Raw genomic sequence first — 17301 nt, 5'->3', positions numbered from 1 at the left:
GTTGGATCAGATGGCAGGGAAGGCTGCCAGATAGACCTGGCAAACACAAACGTGTAGTGAGGGTGAACTGGGAATGTCTGGCGGAGGCCCCTGTCTGTGAGGTCTTCAATTCCCACCTCCGGAAGAAGTTCTTGTGTATCCTGAGGGAGGCTGGGGACATGGAGTCTGAGTGGACCATGTTCAAAGCCTCTATTGCAGATACAGCAGGTAGGAGCTGTGATCATAAGGACATCGGTGCCTGTCGAGGTGGCAACCTAAGAACCCACTGGTGGACAACGGCGGTGAGGGAAGCCATCAGGCTGAAGAAGGAGGCCTTTCAAGCTTGGTTGGCCCAGGGGTCCCCTGAAGCAGCAGACAGATACCAGGCGGCCAGAAGGGCTGTAGCTTTGGCAGTTGTGGAAGCAAAAACTCTGGTGTGGGAGGAGGACTTTTTGGTTGGCCTCAAGGAAGTTCTGGCAAACCATCCAGCAACTCAGGTAGGGGAAGCAGGGCTTGACTCAGGCTGTGTTCAGCCAGGGAAGGAAATTGTTGACCTGGACTGGGGATGTTGTCGAGCAGTGGAAAGAACACTTTGAGGAACCCCTTAACTTGGCTAACATGTCCTCAGTGGAGAAGGTAGAGTCTGAAGACTCGGAGGAAGCCCCACCCATATCCCTGGCAAAGGTCTCTGAGGTAGTTAAGAAGCTCCTCAGTGGCAAGGTGCCGGGTGTAGATGAGATTCGCCATGAGATGCTGATGGCTGTGGACATTGTTGGGCTGTCTTGGCTGACACGCCTCTTCAGTGTCGCATGGAGGTCAGGGACAGTTCCTGTGGAGTAGTAGACTGGGATAGTGGTTCCCATATTTAAAAAAGGGGACCGGAGGGTGTGCTCCAATTATCGGGGCATCACATTGCTCAGCCTCCCTGGGAAAGTCTACTCTTGGGTGCTGGAAAGGAGGCTTCAACCGGTTGTTGAGCCTCGGATCCAGGAGGAACAATGCGGATTCCATCCTGGCTGTGGAACAACAGACCAACTCTTTACCCTTGCGGAAGTGCTGAGGGAAGCATGGGAGTTTGACCAGCCAGTCTACATGTCTTTTGTGGACTTGGAGAAGACTTACGACCGTGTACCCCAGGGTACTCTGTGGGGGGTACTGCAGGAGTATGGGGTACCAGGGCAGTTGCTACAAGCCATCCGGTCCTTGTATAACCAAAGTGAGAGCTGTGTCCGCATTCTTGGCACCAAGTCAAACACGTTTTCAGTGGGTGTCGGACTCCGCCAAAGTTGTCCCTTGACTCCGATGTTTGTGATATTTATGGACAGGATCTCAAGGCGCAGCCAAGGTGAGGAGTACATCCATTTTGGGAACCTCAGAATTGCGTCTCTGCTTTTCGTAGATGATGTGGTTTTGTTGGCTTCATCAGAATGCGACCTCCGGCGCACACTGGGGCAGTTTGCAGCTGAGTGTGAAATGGCCTAGATGAGAGTCAGCACTTCCAAGTCTGAGGCCATGATTCTCTACCGGAAAATGGTGAATTGCTCCCTCCAGGTTGGGGATGAGTTGTTGCCTCAAGTGAAGGAGTTCAAGTATCTCGGAGTCTTGTTCACAAGTGAGGGTAGGATGGAGTGGGAGATTGACAGGCGGATTGGTGCAGTATCAGCAGTAATGAGGATGTTGTACCGAACCGTTGTGGTGAGGGGAGAGCTGAGCTGGAAGGCAAAGCTCTCAATTTACCAGTCAGTCTTTGTTCCAAACCTCACCTATGGTCATGAGCTTTGGGTAATGACCAAAAGGGTGAGATCGCAGATACAAGTGGCTGAAATGAGTTTCCTCCGTAGGGTGTCTGGGCTCAGCCTTAGAGATAGGGTGAGGAGCTCGGACATCCAAAGGGACCTTGGAGTACAGCAACTGCTCCTTCGCATCGAAAGGAGCCAGTTGAGGTGGTTCGGGCATCTGATTAGGATGCCTCCTAGGCGCCTTCCTTTGGAGGTTTTCCAGGCACATCCAACTGGGAGGAGACCCTGGGGTAGACCCAGAACTCACTGGAGGGACTACATGCCCAATCTGGCCTGGGAACGCCTTGGGATCCTCCAGGAGGAGCTGGAGGGTGTTGCTGAGGAAAGGGACATCTGGAGTGCCCTACTTAGCTTGCTGCCGACGCGACCCGACCCCGGAGAAGCAGCTGATGATGAGATGAGATGAGATTTTGTTAACATTTTGTATACTTTTTTAATTGTCTGATGCTTTTATTTTAAATTGTCTGATGCTTTTAACTAATTCTTCTTTTGTTTTACCTTTGTTTTGTTTCGTTTTGTTTTATCTTGATGTTGAACTATCATAATTGTGAAGCACTTTAAAGCCTTGTTAAAAAAAAGTGCTACACAAGTAAAGTTTATATTATTATTATTATTATTATTATCATCTAAATGCATCTATAATCAGCCAAAACTGGACCTCTTTCAGTGTTGGATTCTGTAAATTGTGTAAACACATTGCACATTGTCCATCTTGGGAGAGAGATCCCTTTTCTGTTGCTGTCCCTGAGGTTTCTTCCTGTTTTTTTCTCCCTGTTAAAGGGTTTTTTAGGGAGTTGTTCCTTATCCGATGCGAGGGTCTAAGGACAGTTGGTTGTGTTGCTGTAAAGCCCCCTGAGGCAAATTTGTAATTTGTGATATTGGGCTATACAAATAAAATTGACTTGACCTGACCTGAGATATCCACTATTCAGCAAGATATGCAACTCTATCCTTCATTGCATTTGCATAAATTACTTGTGCAAATGCATCTTTGAATACTCATAAAACATGTGTAAGAAACCCAGCCAGTCCTTTCTGTGATCAGACAAGTAAAACCGATCTGTATATTTTGTTTTTGCACCAAACTCAGTACACCTTGGTCTCATGACAGACCAGTGCTACACACTGTGTTCCTGTTAACACCTCCTGTTTCCTGTGCATGGGTGGACCACAGGCCCAGTGCCCCCTCCTTCACCTCCTTGAGTAAACATCCCATTGTATAACCTGATGAGGAAGGAAAGCACTGTGCCCACTCATCATGTGGTCGTCCATCTATCCTGCTTTGTACCCCTGCTGGCTGAAGGTTGAAGTTCTCCAGATATCATCTACCCTGTAGACCTCTCAATGTGTTCCATGATAAAAAACAAAACAAAAACAAAAACAAAACTTGGGTGGTGCATGTAGGGAAATAAATATAATATGATGGCTTAATGGGTGGAAAGTTCTGGTTGTGTTCCCTCCATTTAGAGTCGTATCTTTCTCCCCTTCCCCAGGCCTGCCAGAAGACTTCAGTAGTAAGGACTTCAAGCTGGCCCCAGGCCCCTACTGCTTCATTGAGCAGCTGTGTGAACTCCATGACGGTCTGGTCCTGGAGGCAAAGGGAGTCAAGGAGCACTTTTGGAAGCCTTTTATCAAGCGACTCTTCCATAAGAGGGTGCACACATACACACAAATACACAAAGACACAAAGACACAAAGAAAAGAATTCAAGCCTTGGTCAGACAATAAAGTTCAACTTTATTCGATTCTGCTAATATAACGTTATGTTGTGTTATATTCTACACACTACACTGTCTTTCATACAATACACACACACACAAAACATGTGCACATATACACTCATGTATACTCACCACACACCGTTGCATATAAGTGTGTCTGTGTGTGTGCAATAACACCTAACACAAACCCAACCACTCATTTACAGCACACTCTCAAATACACAGATCAGATACACAAAAGCACACAGACACAGGTCGACACACAGCCATAAACATAATTTAATCAAATTCATGGGAGATCTTTTAAACCACATGGGGACAGTTAAAGTAACACATAAAGCATGTACATATAAAGACCTACACGCATACACACATCTGTAACCACACTACATCTCTTTTTCACTACCGCCCATAAACCCACAGAAACACACACGATCACACACTTTCTCTCTCCCAACCCCTCACACACACACACACACACACACACACACACACACACACACACACACACACACACACACACACACACACACACACACACACACCATGAATTATTTTAACTCTGGGTACACTACTGTGACAATGTGCAAGATACTCTCTGGTGTGTTTTGGAGACATGGTGGTTTGTGGTTTGTGTGTGTTTTTCAGTTTTTATGTGTTAAGTTTTAACATTGCACATATTAGGAATCTGTCTCTGTGGAATGTTGAATGACACAAGGGCATAATGTTTAAAATAAAAAAACAAATTGTGTGTGTGTATATTTAAACTATATATATATATATGTATACACACACACACACTTTGTTTTTTCTATGTATATATATATATATATATATATATATATATATATATATAACTTTTTTTTCTGAAACCGTCAATGGTGTTGATAGAAGTGCTCAACTAATGAGGAATATCAATATATATATTGATATTCCGCTCTTATATATATTGATGTTCTTATATATAATAATATTATATATATAAGAATATCAATATATATACTTTGCACAAAAAGTAAGGAAATGTGTGTTTGGTAGATTATTTCTTTGTTGTAACGATGCTTCTTGGCAATAAATCGTATACCTTCGGAAAGCCTGTTTATTTCCCTTTTAAATGGTGCCACATTTGTAAGGAACATGCATTTGTGGGATGAGCAGCAGAGCTGAGTATGTGGGTTGTGCCCATGAAAAATTTGCCAAATCTTCTCTGCCAATGCCAAACAACTTATTTTGCTGTTGCTATTGACCCTTGTTTTGAGCTTCTGGTACCCCAGGTGCTGACAATCAGGTGCTTGATACAAGATTTATTGCCAAGAAGCATTGTTACAACAAAGACATAATCTACCAAACACACATTTCCTTACTTTTTTTGCTAAGTTTATAAGAATAATATATATTGATATTCTGCGCTTATATATATTATATATAAGAATATAAATATCTTATATATAAGAATATATAAGAATAATATATATTGATAGTCTGCTCTTATATATATTATATATAAGAATATCAATATCTTATATATAAGAAATATATATATACACACACACATATATATATATATACACACACATACATACATATATATACATACACACACATATATATACACACACACACACACACACACACACACACACACACACACACACACACACACACACACATATATATATTGATATTCCGCTCTTATATACATTGATAGAAGTGCTCAACTAATGAGGAGTGGAATATCAATATATATTGATACTCCGCTATACATACATATATATACGTATGTGTGTGTGTGTGTGTGTGTGTGTGTGTGTGTGTGTGTGTGTGTGTGTGTGTGTGTGTGTGTGTGTGTGTGTGTGTGTGTGAGACCACTTATCCACTTATGTAGCTAAGATTACCAAAGTATCTATCTATAATAACTTCTGAAAGTATCTAGTATCAAAAAATCAAAAGTACAGAAGTAAGAAGCTAACATCTCAGTGTTTCATCTCTTACAGATTTTCAAAGGAAAAGAGGACAGTCTGACTGGCTTCCTGGATCCTATGAACTTTGGAGACAGTTTGTAAGTGTCCATGCTGCTATATCCACCTTCCTTCTCTCAACTCTTTTCTTTTGTGAGTGGCTGTCTATTGCTACGCTTTCTTGTCTGCAACATGGGTTTCTCTAGTAGTGTACCGCCGTGCCCTGCTCATCTGCGCTGCTCCACAGCACTCAGCTCCATGTACTCTGCTCTACTGTCTCTCCAGTGCCTCTCTGAGCCGTGCGTATGAGGAGCACATCCTGGCGACTGGCAGCCTGGATGAGAGGATCTTCACTGGGGAGGGGGCCAACGAGGACATCGGTACCCTAGGGCCCTGCCTGTGTGAGGGGTCAGAGAACCAGGACACGTCAGCCTACAGGCTGCACAGTAACCTCACTGTAAGAGAATTTTAAAACACCCACTGATGTCTATCTATAAACAGACCACTGCACTCATCATGGAACACGCCAACATTTACAAATATTTGTCAGCAAATGGACAGGAAACGATATACATATGCATGAAGGAAAATTGCAGAAACAGACAGTGAAGCAGGTCCAGGACACTGTACATCACAGTGGATATGAGTTTTCAGTTAAATCTGAACCTATATAGGGCATCCAGGTGGCATGGCTGCCTATTCCATTGCCTACCAACACAGGGATCGCCAGTTCGAATCCCCGTGTTACCTCTGGCTTGGTCGGGCGTCCCTTCAGACACAACTGGCAGTGTCTGCGGGTTGGAAGCCGGATGTGGGTATGTGTCCTGGTCGCTGTACTAGCACCTCCTCTGGTCGGTCGGGACGCCTGTTCAGGGGGGAGGAGGAACTGGGGGGAATAGTGTGATCCTCCCACATGCTATATCGCCCTGGTGAAACTCCTGACTGTCAGGTGAAAAGAAGCGGCTGGCGACTTCACATGTATCGGAGGAGGCATGTGGTAGTCTGCAGCCCTTGCCGGATTGGCAGAGGGGGTGGAGCAGCTACCAGGATGGCTTGGAAGAGTGGGGTAATAGGCCAGATACAATTGGGGGCGGGGCCCAAAAAAACCCCACCAATGAAGGCTAGAGAAGCAGATGTATTGTCTCAATTTTAAATTGAATGTTGTTAGAGTATCCTTGCTGTTAAACACAACCTCATTTTGTTTTGAGTTGGAAGCAACAAACCCAACTGGTTTAGGCACCAAATAAATGACACATAGACTAACCCTAGCCCAACTCACCCCCATCCCCCTCCTCTATGGCAGGCCTCGGCCCTGAAGGTGTCCACTCCTCTGACGGGCAGGAAGTATGTGCAGGACAACAGCCTGGCATCTCCGGTCTCCACCGCCATGCAGAGTGTCGGGCGCCTCCACAGTCTGCTGATGGGGGTCAAACACGGACCCAGCACCAGTCTCGCTGAAATACTCAGGTACCAGCCTGCACATCCGGAGTGTGGACTCCTAATGCCATGTCAGGACTAGCTTGAGTTGTGGTTTGGGTTTTTTTTTCTGGATTTTTCCCCCCTTTTTCTCCCAATTGTACTTGGCCAATTACCCCATTCTTCCGAGCTGTTCCGGTTACTGCTCCGGGGAGGGCTGCAGACTACCACATGCCTCCTCCCGATACATGTGGAGTCGCCAGCCGCTTCTTTTCACCTGACAGTGAGGAGTTTTGCCAGGGGACGTAGTGCATGGGAGGATCACGCCATTCCCCCCAGTTCCTCCTCCCCCCCGAACAGGCGCCCCGACCGACCAGAGGAGACACTAGTGCAGCGACCAGGACACACACCCACATCCAGCTTCCCACCCGCAAACATGGCCAATTGTGTCTGTAGGGACGCCCAACCAAGCCAGAGGTAACATGGGGATTCGAACCGCCGATCCCCGTGTGGTAGGCAACGGGATAGACCGTCATGCTACCCAGATGTCCCTAGCTTGAGTTGTGTTTACTTTTTTCACTAACTTAAATTTACAACATAATTTCATAGGTATCATTTACGCTAATCTTGGCTGTGCTTTGGACCTCTTTATTTGTTTATTTTATTAACAAAAAATGAAGAATACAATTATTATTATGTATTTATTTATTTATTTATTTATTTTATTAACATATTCTACACAAACATTTAGACAATAAAAACAGTCCGTACATTCAGAGAAAACTGCATCATAGACACAGCACGCACACAGTACAACCACAACACGCAGTACCAGCATATGACCGCAAGGTGTCCTTCGTGCTGCACAACGTACAATGGCCGAGTAAATAAGCTATAGCAGCAGAGTAATAAAGCTGAGTTACTCACATTATCTATAATAAGGGGGGCTGCGTGGATGCTGAAGTGGATGCTGTCGCTGTGGTCGCGCTTATTGCGTTATTAGATTCCCAGGTCACCTTCTTAGCCTTTTTTAGAAGTTCTCGATCGGGTGTGAATTTAAAACAGGGGGTCCCTGTTGTTGACCTTGAGCGTAATCACTGAGATGAGTGTTCTGTCCATGTCAAGGCTGGCTCTGCAGTCAGTTTTGTTTTTACGGACTAGACTGAAAAGGCTCTCTTCATCCGCATCGCTGTGAGGAATCACAAGCAACAAGCGTGCTAGTTGCGATAGGCAACCAAATCGATTAATAGCAGATCCTGGCACCTTTATTTGCGATAGAAAAGCCCATACCACATCCATCCGATGGTACACTGCGGTGGTGCTACCATCTTTAGTCTGCAGCTTGATCTCTGCTTCATTCCATACATGCTGTGGAATTTCCTGTACGTGGCCGCTCTGAACAGCATGCATACTGTTCAGAGCGGCCACGTAAAGTGATGTCATGTCCGGTTTCCCAGTAACAGTAAACATGTTTTTTTGTTTCTGTGTTTGTTTGTTTGTTTTTCCAACATTTTAGCTAAATTATATTATTGTTATTTTATTGAGTTAGTGTTGAAGGTTAAAGTCAGGCAATTTAATTTTAGATTTAACAAAAAATGAAGCTTGCTGATTGGTCGGGCCTATGTGTCAAATGGGCGGGCCCCGGCCCATCCAAGCCCACCATAGGTACGCACCTGTTTGTTTGTATTGATATTATATGAGTTTGGTACAGATGTACTGCAGTAGTTCTTTGATTTCACCCATACCGGTACCCATGAAGTTCTGTGGTCTTCTGGGGGTGTCTGCATAGCTGGGGCCCTGTAGACTGGGCTCCTGGGGCAGCTGGACGGCTCTGTGTGCGCTGGCTGGCTGGGGCCAACCAGCTGGTCCAGTTGGCTGGAGTCCAGTTGGCTGGAGTCAGTGAGCAGGTCCAGTTGGCTGGAGACGGTGGGCAGGTCCAGTTGGCCGGGGTTGGCGAGCAGGTCTAGCCAGCTGGGGGGGGGGGGGGGGCAGGTCCTGTTGGCTGGGGGCGTGTCCAGGCGGCTGGTCTTGGTTGCTGGGTGCACTGGGCTGGTCCGGCATGGCTGTGTTGTCTTGGGTGAAGGCCTGGTGGGGCCTGGGTCCCCAAGGAGGGGTCTGCAGGCGGTTGGGCCCCTGCTGGGAGTGTGGCCATGGTAGCACTGAGGTACTCTTCCCTCTTTCGTACACTCCAAAACCAAGGGAGGGTGAGCTTTACACCATGTAGCCATGGCAGCACATGCCAGTGTGAACTGGACCTTCCATCACTCATAAGAAAATGTAACATAGCCATAGGGTTACCAAGTAACATGCTGGCTGAATGTTGTTTCATAGACATGCTCATCGGTACGATTTAAAATGAAACACTTGAGAAAGCATGACTGCTAAATAACCTCCATGTCACCTTGAGCATTTCTATAGCAACCAGCATCATTTTGACAAATTAGTCGTTGCCATGTATCCTGGAAATTACATGCATGCCTGAAAGGCCCTTGACATATAAAATGACTTGGAACACAACTACTTTGATCTCAAAGAAGGTTGAATCAGTTCCTCTGGATAAAATGTTTATTGACAGATACATTTTATCACTCATGATTCAACCTTCTTGGATTTTCTTACCTGGATTATTATGTATCAAGACACAACTGCCTGGAGTAGTAACGGTGCATAATTTAGAGTCTAAAGTGTTAAATTTGGTGAGGTTAGATGACAGGGACTGTGTCTGTGTGACTTCTGCTTCCAGTGCATGTGCCAGAGACCCCAGCGAGGCCATCTCCTGTAGACTCACAGAAATGTTCCACCAGTTCAGTCAGCACTACGAGGACCACGGAGAGGAGAACAGGGGGATAGGAAGAGGTACATACACATTTGCACACACACAAAACAGTGCACAGGGCTGCAGTGAAAGATGAGCAGAAGAGACAAAGTGTTAGGATTCAAATTTCTTTGTGGTGTAAACAGAAAATCTAATGTTGGCGTACGCTTCCCTTCAAACATACGTAACTTTTCCCCCTCTTCGCTGCTTTGGTAGACATGGTGGCGAAGTATTTTCGCCTGGCGGAGGCGCTGTACTACAAGATTCTTGAGGCCATTATTGAACGAGAGAAGAAGATACTGGGCAATTCCGACCTTTCAGTGAGCCAAACACAATTCTCTCCATTTATAAATTTCTATGCAGTATGACATATAGGATATTTTGGAGTGGATATAATCATTAAGGAGACTAAATTATGTATTATTAAGAGTCACGTGTATGCTTGTTTTCATTCTAATTAAACTCCAACTGATTACATTTGTGAGCCCATCTTCAAATCGGATTGAAAACCTGCATACACAGGGCCCACTGTGGTCCATGCTTTGGCATGACAGAAATGATTAAATTATGTATCATAATTTATATATTAATTCAATATATATGTGTAGTATTGTTATCATATTATAATTGTATTGGACTTCTATCAAAGTTAGAGTCAATTACATAGTATATCCGAATGTGTGTGTGTGTGTGTGTGTGTGTGTGTGTGTGTGTGTGTGTGTGTGTGTGTGTGTGTGTGTGTGTGTGTTAGGGTATTCTAGAGCAGGACATGTTTCACCGGTCCCTGCTGGTGTGTTGTCTGGAGATCGTCATCTTCTCCTACCGGCCTCCAGGAGACTTCCCCACTGTGATCCAGATCTTCCAGCTCCCCGCCTACCACTTCTACAAGGTACAGAAGACATTAATACATTATTACGACTTATTAATATTATATTACTAAAGAATTTATTATTTCTACATGTTACAGAAAACTTTATTTAATTACTCAGTACACGTATCAGCACATTTAAACCATTTTACTCCTCCATGGTACAGTCAAAATCAGTGCAGTTACATATAATCAGTGCAAGTATATCTAATTAACTCCACACGGTATATAATACTAAATAAAACTTCATTATTTACAATGTGTGTGTGTGTGTGTGTGTGTGTGTGTGTGTGTGTGTGTGTGTGTGTGTGTGTGTGTGTGTGTGTGTGTGTATGTGCAGGTGATTGAGGTCCTGGTACGGGCAGAGCAGGGTCTGTTCCGGGAGGTAGTGAAACACCTGAACCAGGTGGAGGAGCAGGTGCTGGAGAGCCTGGCCTGGACCAGCAACTCCCCTCTCTGGGAAAGTCTCTGTGGGACCAAGGACCATGTCCCCACCTGCCAGGAGGTGCGTCTCCCCAGCAGCCTCCTCCTATACCACCACACAGCCCACTGATCTTGTACAGTTCAGTGGGAAGGGCAAGGCAGAGTTAGTGGTCATGCCCTGTGGGGCTTATTTGGCTTGAGTGTTTCACGTAACGCTGACATGATGAGTTGAGCTTCCAGTGAAAAATTTTATGGCACAGGATACAAATCCTCTACACCAGACTCGACAAATTAAAACAAACAACCATAAAAAAAGAACCACAATATAGTTGTTAAAATCACAATAATCTCATAAATAATCACAAATCACATAAATACAATAGTCTCTCAAATACACTAGTCATAGTCACACAATACTGTATTGTGTGACTATGATTATTTGTGGAGTATTGGAGGAGGCATGTGGTGGTCCGCAGCCCTCCCCTGATTTGCAGAGGGGGTGGAGCAGCGACTGGGATGGCTCGGAAGAGTGGAGTAATTGGTCAGATACAACTGGGGAGAAAAGGGTGGGGGGGAATCTAAAAAAACAAAAAAAACTAGTGGTTTTGAGATCTTGCCACATGTGTTGTAAGACATATAGAAGAGATCGTACACTGCACCAGAGAACATGTTCACCTCAGGGCCCTGAACATTTCCTCCCACTTCCGAACCACACCTGGAATGGAGAAGGGGTTCGGATCCCCAAGATTCTGCTGTCTTATTTTGAAGGCTTGTTTCAAGCCACAGCAATGTCAAGAGAGGCCTGTCTCCGTCAGGATGGTGGGGACTGTGTTGTCATGTGGACATGTGTGTTACAGGTGATGCCTCCCCAGTATCTGGAGGAGAATGATGGTACAGGCAGCGCCCCCAACACACCCGTCAGCCACGGGCCTGACCTCATCACCAACAGTGCAGACAAAGGTAGGCGCGTGTCTGTGTGTTTGTGTTTGTGTTTGTGTGTGTGTGTGTGAGTTTCTTCCAATTGTTGGTCAGTAGGTTTGCTTTTTGCTCCAAGATGATGAGCTGTCTTTAATCATGAGTCAGGAACATTTTTTATTTGTCATTTCATTCCATACACCTGCGCACGTGAAATGAAATGGAATATCGTTTACCCCAGCCCAAAGCAGTGCAACACAAAGACAAAAACACGTATCCAAACTGCAAAAAAAGTACAAAAACACATATATCCAACATATCCAAAAAAAAAATGTTTACTGTCCAAGACAGCGAACGCCAGGATGACTGTCGTAACTGCCGGTCTGCATGGGCTAGCAGTTAGCTTAGCCTGCCCAGCTTCCGCGTCCTGTCAGACTGCCCTCGGTGTTTCCACCTCGGGCACAACTCCAAGCAGGGCCGTGGTCCCTGGGCCCACCGGACGCAGCAGACCAGGCTCCCCCAACCGGTCCCGCCAGCTCTCCCAGCCTGACACCTTCAACACACCTCCCCGCACTCCACACGACGACACCAAAAACACAGTCAGCACTAGGCGAGGCCACCGCCAGACCACCCTCGGTGTTATCGGAACTACCGGTTTGCATGGTCTAGTTTAGCCTGCCCCGCTTCCGCGTCCTGTCAGACCGCCCGCCAATCCAGCGCCAGCTCTCCCAGCTGTCAAAGGAAGACACAAATGCGGCTAAAGACACTGTATGGATGGCACTGGGCGAGGCTGCCGCAAACATAAGTTTGCGCCGCCATCTTCCCACATGAGAAGCGGAAGAGATCAACCAATAAGTCTCAATGTTCTGAATGATTTGGAATTGTATTCTGGAATATCTACAATATCACAAATTAACAACAGCCAGTCATTTTTCATACAATCCTGAGAGAAGCGGTAATAATATTTCTTAGAATGGATATTTAGCATTTTATATGGAATGTATATTATTTCTTTTTTATCTAATCCTTCCAAAAATCAGAATTACTTAAATCCCCAAACATCAGCAACTCAGTACTATCCAAATGACAGATGAGTTGGCCAATCTTTTCTACACATCATCCTCTCTTCCCCAAGGCGTGTCCCCCTCTCCCACTACCCTTTTGGATCGCTACAGTTCTCCGCCTACTGGTCCAGCTCGGCGGCGCCTCTTCGTCGACCCAGTGGACAACACCAGCAGCCCTGACCATTGTGTCACCCCCACCAGCAACTCTGTCAGCCCTATAGTCCCCACCCTGGCCCGGAGTGGCCAGGCCAACTTGGTCGCCTCCATCCCAGCCGGACAGACGGTGGTCACCATGGCAACTGCCACTGTTACCGCCAACAATGGCCAGACGGTCACCATACCTGTGCAAGGTGAGATTATGTGTGTGCCTGGTTTCATCTGCTCTAAACTGATTTGGCTGTGGACTAGTTTTGGTTATGAGGGACAGGCCTCCATATGGGCCAGAAGGGTTTGATCGTAGTGTAATTGACTTCCTGCTGACAAAGAATGCTGTGGCAGGTGTTACAAATTATGATGTAAATGGAGGAGGAAGTTATATCATTGTCTCTGTCATTTTCCCTTCTCCATAACAGTGATGTGCTCCCCATCGCCACTGGTGATGAGGAGCACATTTCAGGCTTTCCCTTGACAGTCCTCTATTCTCGGGTATGATCTGCCTCATGCCCTGTCATGCTTGCAGGAATAGCCAATGAAAGTGGAGGTATCACTTTTATCCCAGTCCAAGTGAGCGTGACCGGACAAGGCGGAGCCACGCTGCAGCCCATCTCAGCTCAGACTCTGACTGGCACCCTCACAGCCCAGTCAGCCATCACCAAGCCAGTCAGCAAGCAGCTTAATAGTCCACTGAGAAAAGGCTCCCTCTCTCTGTTCTTCAGAAAGGTGAGACTCCAACCTGTCGGCATCTGAACACATCCGAACCTGTTGAATCAGTGAAGGATATCTCACCCGGTCTCGTCCTGGGCAGGTGTACCACGTGGCCAGCGTGCGTCTGAGGGACCTGTGTGCCAAGCTGGACATCTCGTCGGAGCTGCGGAGGAAGATCTGGACGTGTTTCGAGTACTCCCTGGTTCACTGCACCGACCTGATGAGGGACCGTCACCTCGACCAGCTGCTCATGTGCGCCGTCTACGTCATGACCAAGGTGTGTGTGTGTTGAAAGATTGTTGTTTATGTGTCTCCCTCTCTCTCTCTCTGTCTGTCTGTCTGCCATTCAGCCAGTCGGTCTGTCTCTATGTCTTCTCTGTCTTTCTGCTTGTCAGTTTGTTCATCTCTCCTGAGCTTTCTGCCTGTCTGTCTATCTATCTGTATGTCTCATCTGTCAGCCAGCCAGACCGTTTATGTCTGTCCTTTTCGCTAGCTGTCTTTATGTCTCTCTCTCTCTCGCTCTCTGTCTATCCACCTGTCTGTCTGTTCCTTCCTCTATCTGTCTTTCTACCTGCCTTACTGTCTGTCTGTCACTCTGACTGGCCATCTGTCTCAATACCTGTCTTGCCTAACTGTCTGTCTGTCTACCCACCCCTCTCTGTCTCTTTACCTGTCTGTATTTTTGTTTACCTGTCTGTGAATCTGTCTGTCGTCCTGTTTGTCTGCAGGTGTGTCTTCATGTGTTTGAGCATCCCTGCTGCTTGTGAATAACTCTGATGAGGATAAGTGTTTGTTTATTGTGTGCTACAGGTGACCAAAGAGGACAAGTCCTTCCAGAACATTATGAAATGTTACCGTACCCAGCCTCAGGCCAGCAGCACTGTAAGTACCTGACAAGTACACACCAAGACCTTCCTAATTCATATCTGTTAGCCTTAGCATAGTTAGCAATAGCCACTGTTCTGGTGGCTAGACCATTATTACCATGTACCACTGAGGTTGACGCCTAACTGTGTAGCTGATGCTGTACATGTATGTTAAATTAGTTACACACTATGTTGTGCGTCTGTGTTACCACAGCGAATGTGTCAGCAGGGACACGTGATGGGTCTCGAAAGTGATTCGGTTGTGTGCATGTGTGTTACCACAGTGATACAGTGCACCATGTGTCTGTGTGTCCCTCAGGTTTACAGGAGTGTACTTATCTCCACAAGAAGAAGGCATCAGTCAGGCGGCAGTGAGGCCAACAGACAGAGCTCTCCCACCACCACCAGCCAAGAGCAGGGTAGGAAAAAGCTATGAAGAACATCAGTTGACTGTTTGTGTGAACGAGGGTTAACAGCGGGGGGTTCTGTTTCTGACCCTGCTCCCCTAGGGGTCAGAAACAGAACCTTCCTGGTGTTCAGGTGACTTGTAATGGGACTGAAAGAGTTCAAGTGTCATCACTTTACCATCGAAGCACCTCCCTCGTACCTATATAAGCCACCACTCTCCAAACATATCTTTACTGGCCTCCAACCATCTCACTTTAACCCCCCCCCATCTTCTTCTTCTACCCCCCAGCGGGTGGAGACCACAGCCCTGTGGCCATGCGCTCCAGCAGCACCCTGCCGGCCCCTCAGCCCAGCAGCACACCCTCCACGCCTACCAAAACCCCTTCCTCCTCCTTACCCGGCGACAGCGAGCAGGAGCGGGGAGACCTCATCCATTTCTACAACCAGGTCTACATTAAGCAGATGCGGCCGTTCGCTCTGCGCTACTCACCGAGTTCGCCCTCCGCTGGCGTGAGCACTGGTTTTGATCTCCATTAATCCATTTGTTGCATTTGGATTCATGTTGCCGTTGTCATTTGTCCAGTCAGTTGGTGGGGAGACACGGCACGGGCTCTCCCCAGGTCAGGCTTCTGCTTCCACCGAGGCCGCTCATACCACACACAAAAGCATGCGGCACTTAAAACAAACTTCGGATGAGAGCTTAAAAATATTGTATAACGGGGCATCCAGGTAGCATAGCGGTCTATTCCGTTGCCTACCAACACGGGGATCGCCGGTTCAAATCCCTGTGTTGCCTCCAGCTTGGTTGGGCGTCCCTATAGACATAATTGGCTGTGTTTACGGGTGGGAAGCCGGATGTGGGTATGTGTCCTGGTCGCCTCCTGTGGTCGGTCGGGGCGCCTGATCGGGGGGGAGGGGGAACTGGGGGGAATAGCGTGATCCTCCCATGCGCTATGTCCCCCTGGTGAAACTCCTCACTGTCAGGTGAAAAGAAGCGGCTGGAGACGCCACATGTATCGGAGGAGGCATGTGGTAGTCTGCAGCCCTCCCCGGATCAGCAGAGGAGGTGGAGCAGTGACCAGGATGGAGCTGGAGAGTGGGGTAATTGGCCAGATACGGTAATTGTGGAGAAAAGGGGGTTAAAAAAAAAAAGTAAAAAAATAATAACGTGCAACAATTGTTTGTGTTTGCATGTGTGTGTGATTTTGTGTCTACGTGTTATACTGCATAAATGTGCAAATTTGTGCGTTCCTTTCTTTGTCTACCTATATTTAGCTGTGTGTGTGTGTGTTGCAGATGGAGTCTCCTCCTTTGTGTCCGTACCCCAGCCTAAGGAGGGGCTCTCCCCGCCGGGTCCTGTTGTCCAGTAAACACTCCATCTACATCTCCCCGCACAAGACTGGGAGCCCAACCACCACCTCTCAGCACCACAAAATCTTCTACTACATCTGCAGCAGCCCGCCTGATGTAAGACACACACACGCACACGCACACACACACACACACACACACACACACACACAGGCCTCCCCCATCATCCGCTAACGCTTGACCTCTGACCTCCCAGCGTCTCCAGGAGATCAACAGCATGATCCGCACCGGGGAGACGCCCACCAAGAAGCGCAGCATGCCCCTTGAGGAGGAGGAGCTCTCGCCCAAGAGGGTGTGTCCAGACAACCACTCCGCCCTGCTGCGAAGGCTGCAGGATGTGGCCAACGACCGTAGCTCCTCCCATTAAAGCGAGCCACGCCCCTGCAGGTCAAGTACCCAGACAGCAAGGATTGACCATGCAGTCTTTACCATGCACTGATGAGCCATGAGCTGGCTGGCGGTCATTGTTGGTCTACAGCGGGGCTTATTTAGTCAGTAGAACAGTAGAAACAGTAGACCTCGTACACGGACTCCACTTAGAGGCAACACTGACGCACAGTTTAGCATTAGGGTTGGTATGACCTAGGGCAGTGGTTCTCAACCTTTTTGAGTCGTGCGCCCCCCCCCCCCCCCCCAGAATAATCAGGTTGGTGTTTGCAACTCCCCCCCCCCGCCCCGACAGCGCTGAGGGATTTAACTCACAACACCCTGATGCAAACCTGTTGATTGCTCATATACTGTCTGCCCGACACTGTTCGGGGGTTACTGTTCTATAACACTGGAAGCTACCAAACTCACACAGGAAGACCATCGCTTCGCCCACACACAGCAACA

The 17301-nt window shown here is 47.1% G+C and overlaps 1 protein-coding gene across 1 annotated transcript in view; it reads left to right on the top strand.

Moving 5' to 3' along the window:
- rbl2 (retinoblastoma-like 2 (p130)) overlaps window positions 1-16834 on the top strand; it is a 28246-nt gene extending 11412 nt beyond the window's left edge. Inside the window, exons 6-22 of the mRNA XM_056281872.1 lie at window positions 3272-3432; window positions 5494-5558; window positions 5743-5914; window positions 6761-6924; window positions 9617-9729; window positions 9905-10008; window positions 10440-10577; window positions 10897-11061; window positions 11837-11939; window positions 13030-13308; window positions 13638-13837; window positions 13923-14099; window positions 14633-14704; window positions 15008-15107; window positions 15386-15606; window positions 16393-16563; window positions 16664-16834. Of these exons, the coding sequence (XP_056137847.1) occupies window positions 3272-3432; window positions 5494-5558; window positions 5743-5914; window positions 6761-6924; window positions 9617-9729; window positions 9905-10008; window positions 10440-10577; window positions 10897-11061; window positions 11837-11939; window positions 13030-13308; window positions 13638-13837; window positions 13923-14099; window positions 14633-14704; window positions 15008-15107; window positions 15386-15606; window positions 16393-16563; window positions 16664-16834 (2576 nt within the window). The remainder of the gene's footprint in view (window positions 1-3271; window positions 3433-5493; window positions 5559-5742; window positions 5915-6760; window positions 6925-9616; window positions 9730-9904; window positions 10009-10439; window positions 10578-10896; window positions 11062-11836; window positions 11940-13029; window positions 13309-13637; window positions 13838-13922; window positions 14100-14632; window positions 14705-15007; window positions 15108-15385; window positions 15607-16392; window positions 16564-16663) is intronic.
- The last annotated feature ends 467 nt before the right edge of the window (window positions 16835-17301 follow it).

Source organism: Lampris incognitus, chromosome 6 (genome assembly GCF_029633865.1).
Source record: "Lampris incognitus isolate fLamInc1 chromosome 6, fLamInc1.hap2, whole genome shotgun sequence".
NCBI lineage: Eukaryota > Metazoa > Chordata > Actinopteri > Lampriformes > Lampridae > Lampris > Lampris incognitus.
This window is presented reverse-complemented; position numbering and strand designations above follow the sequence as displayed.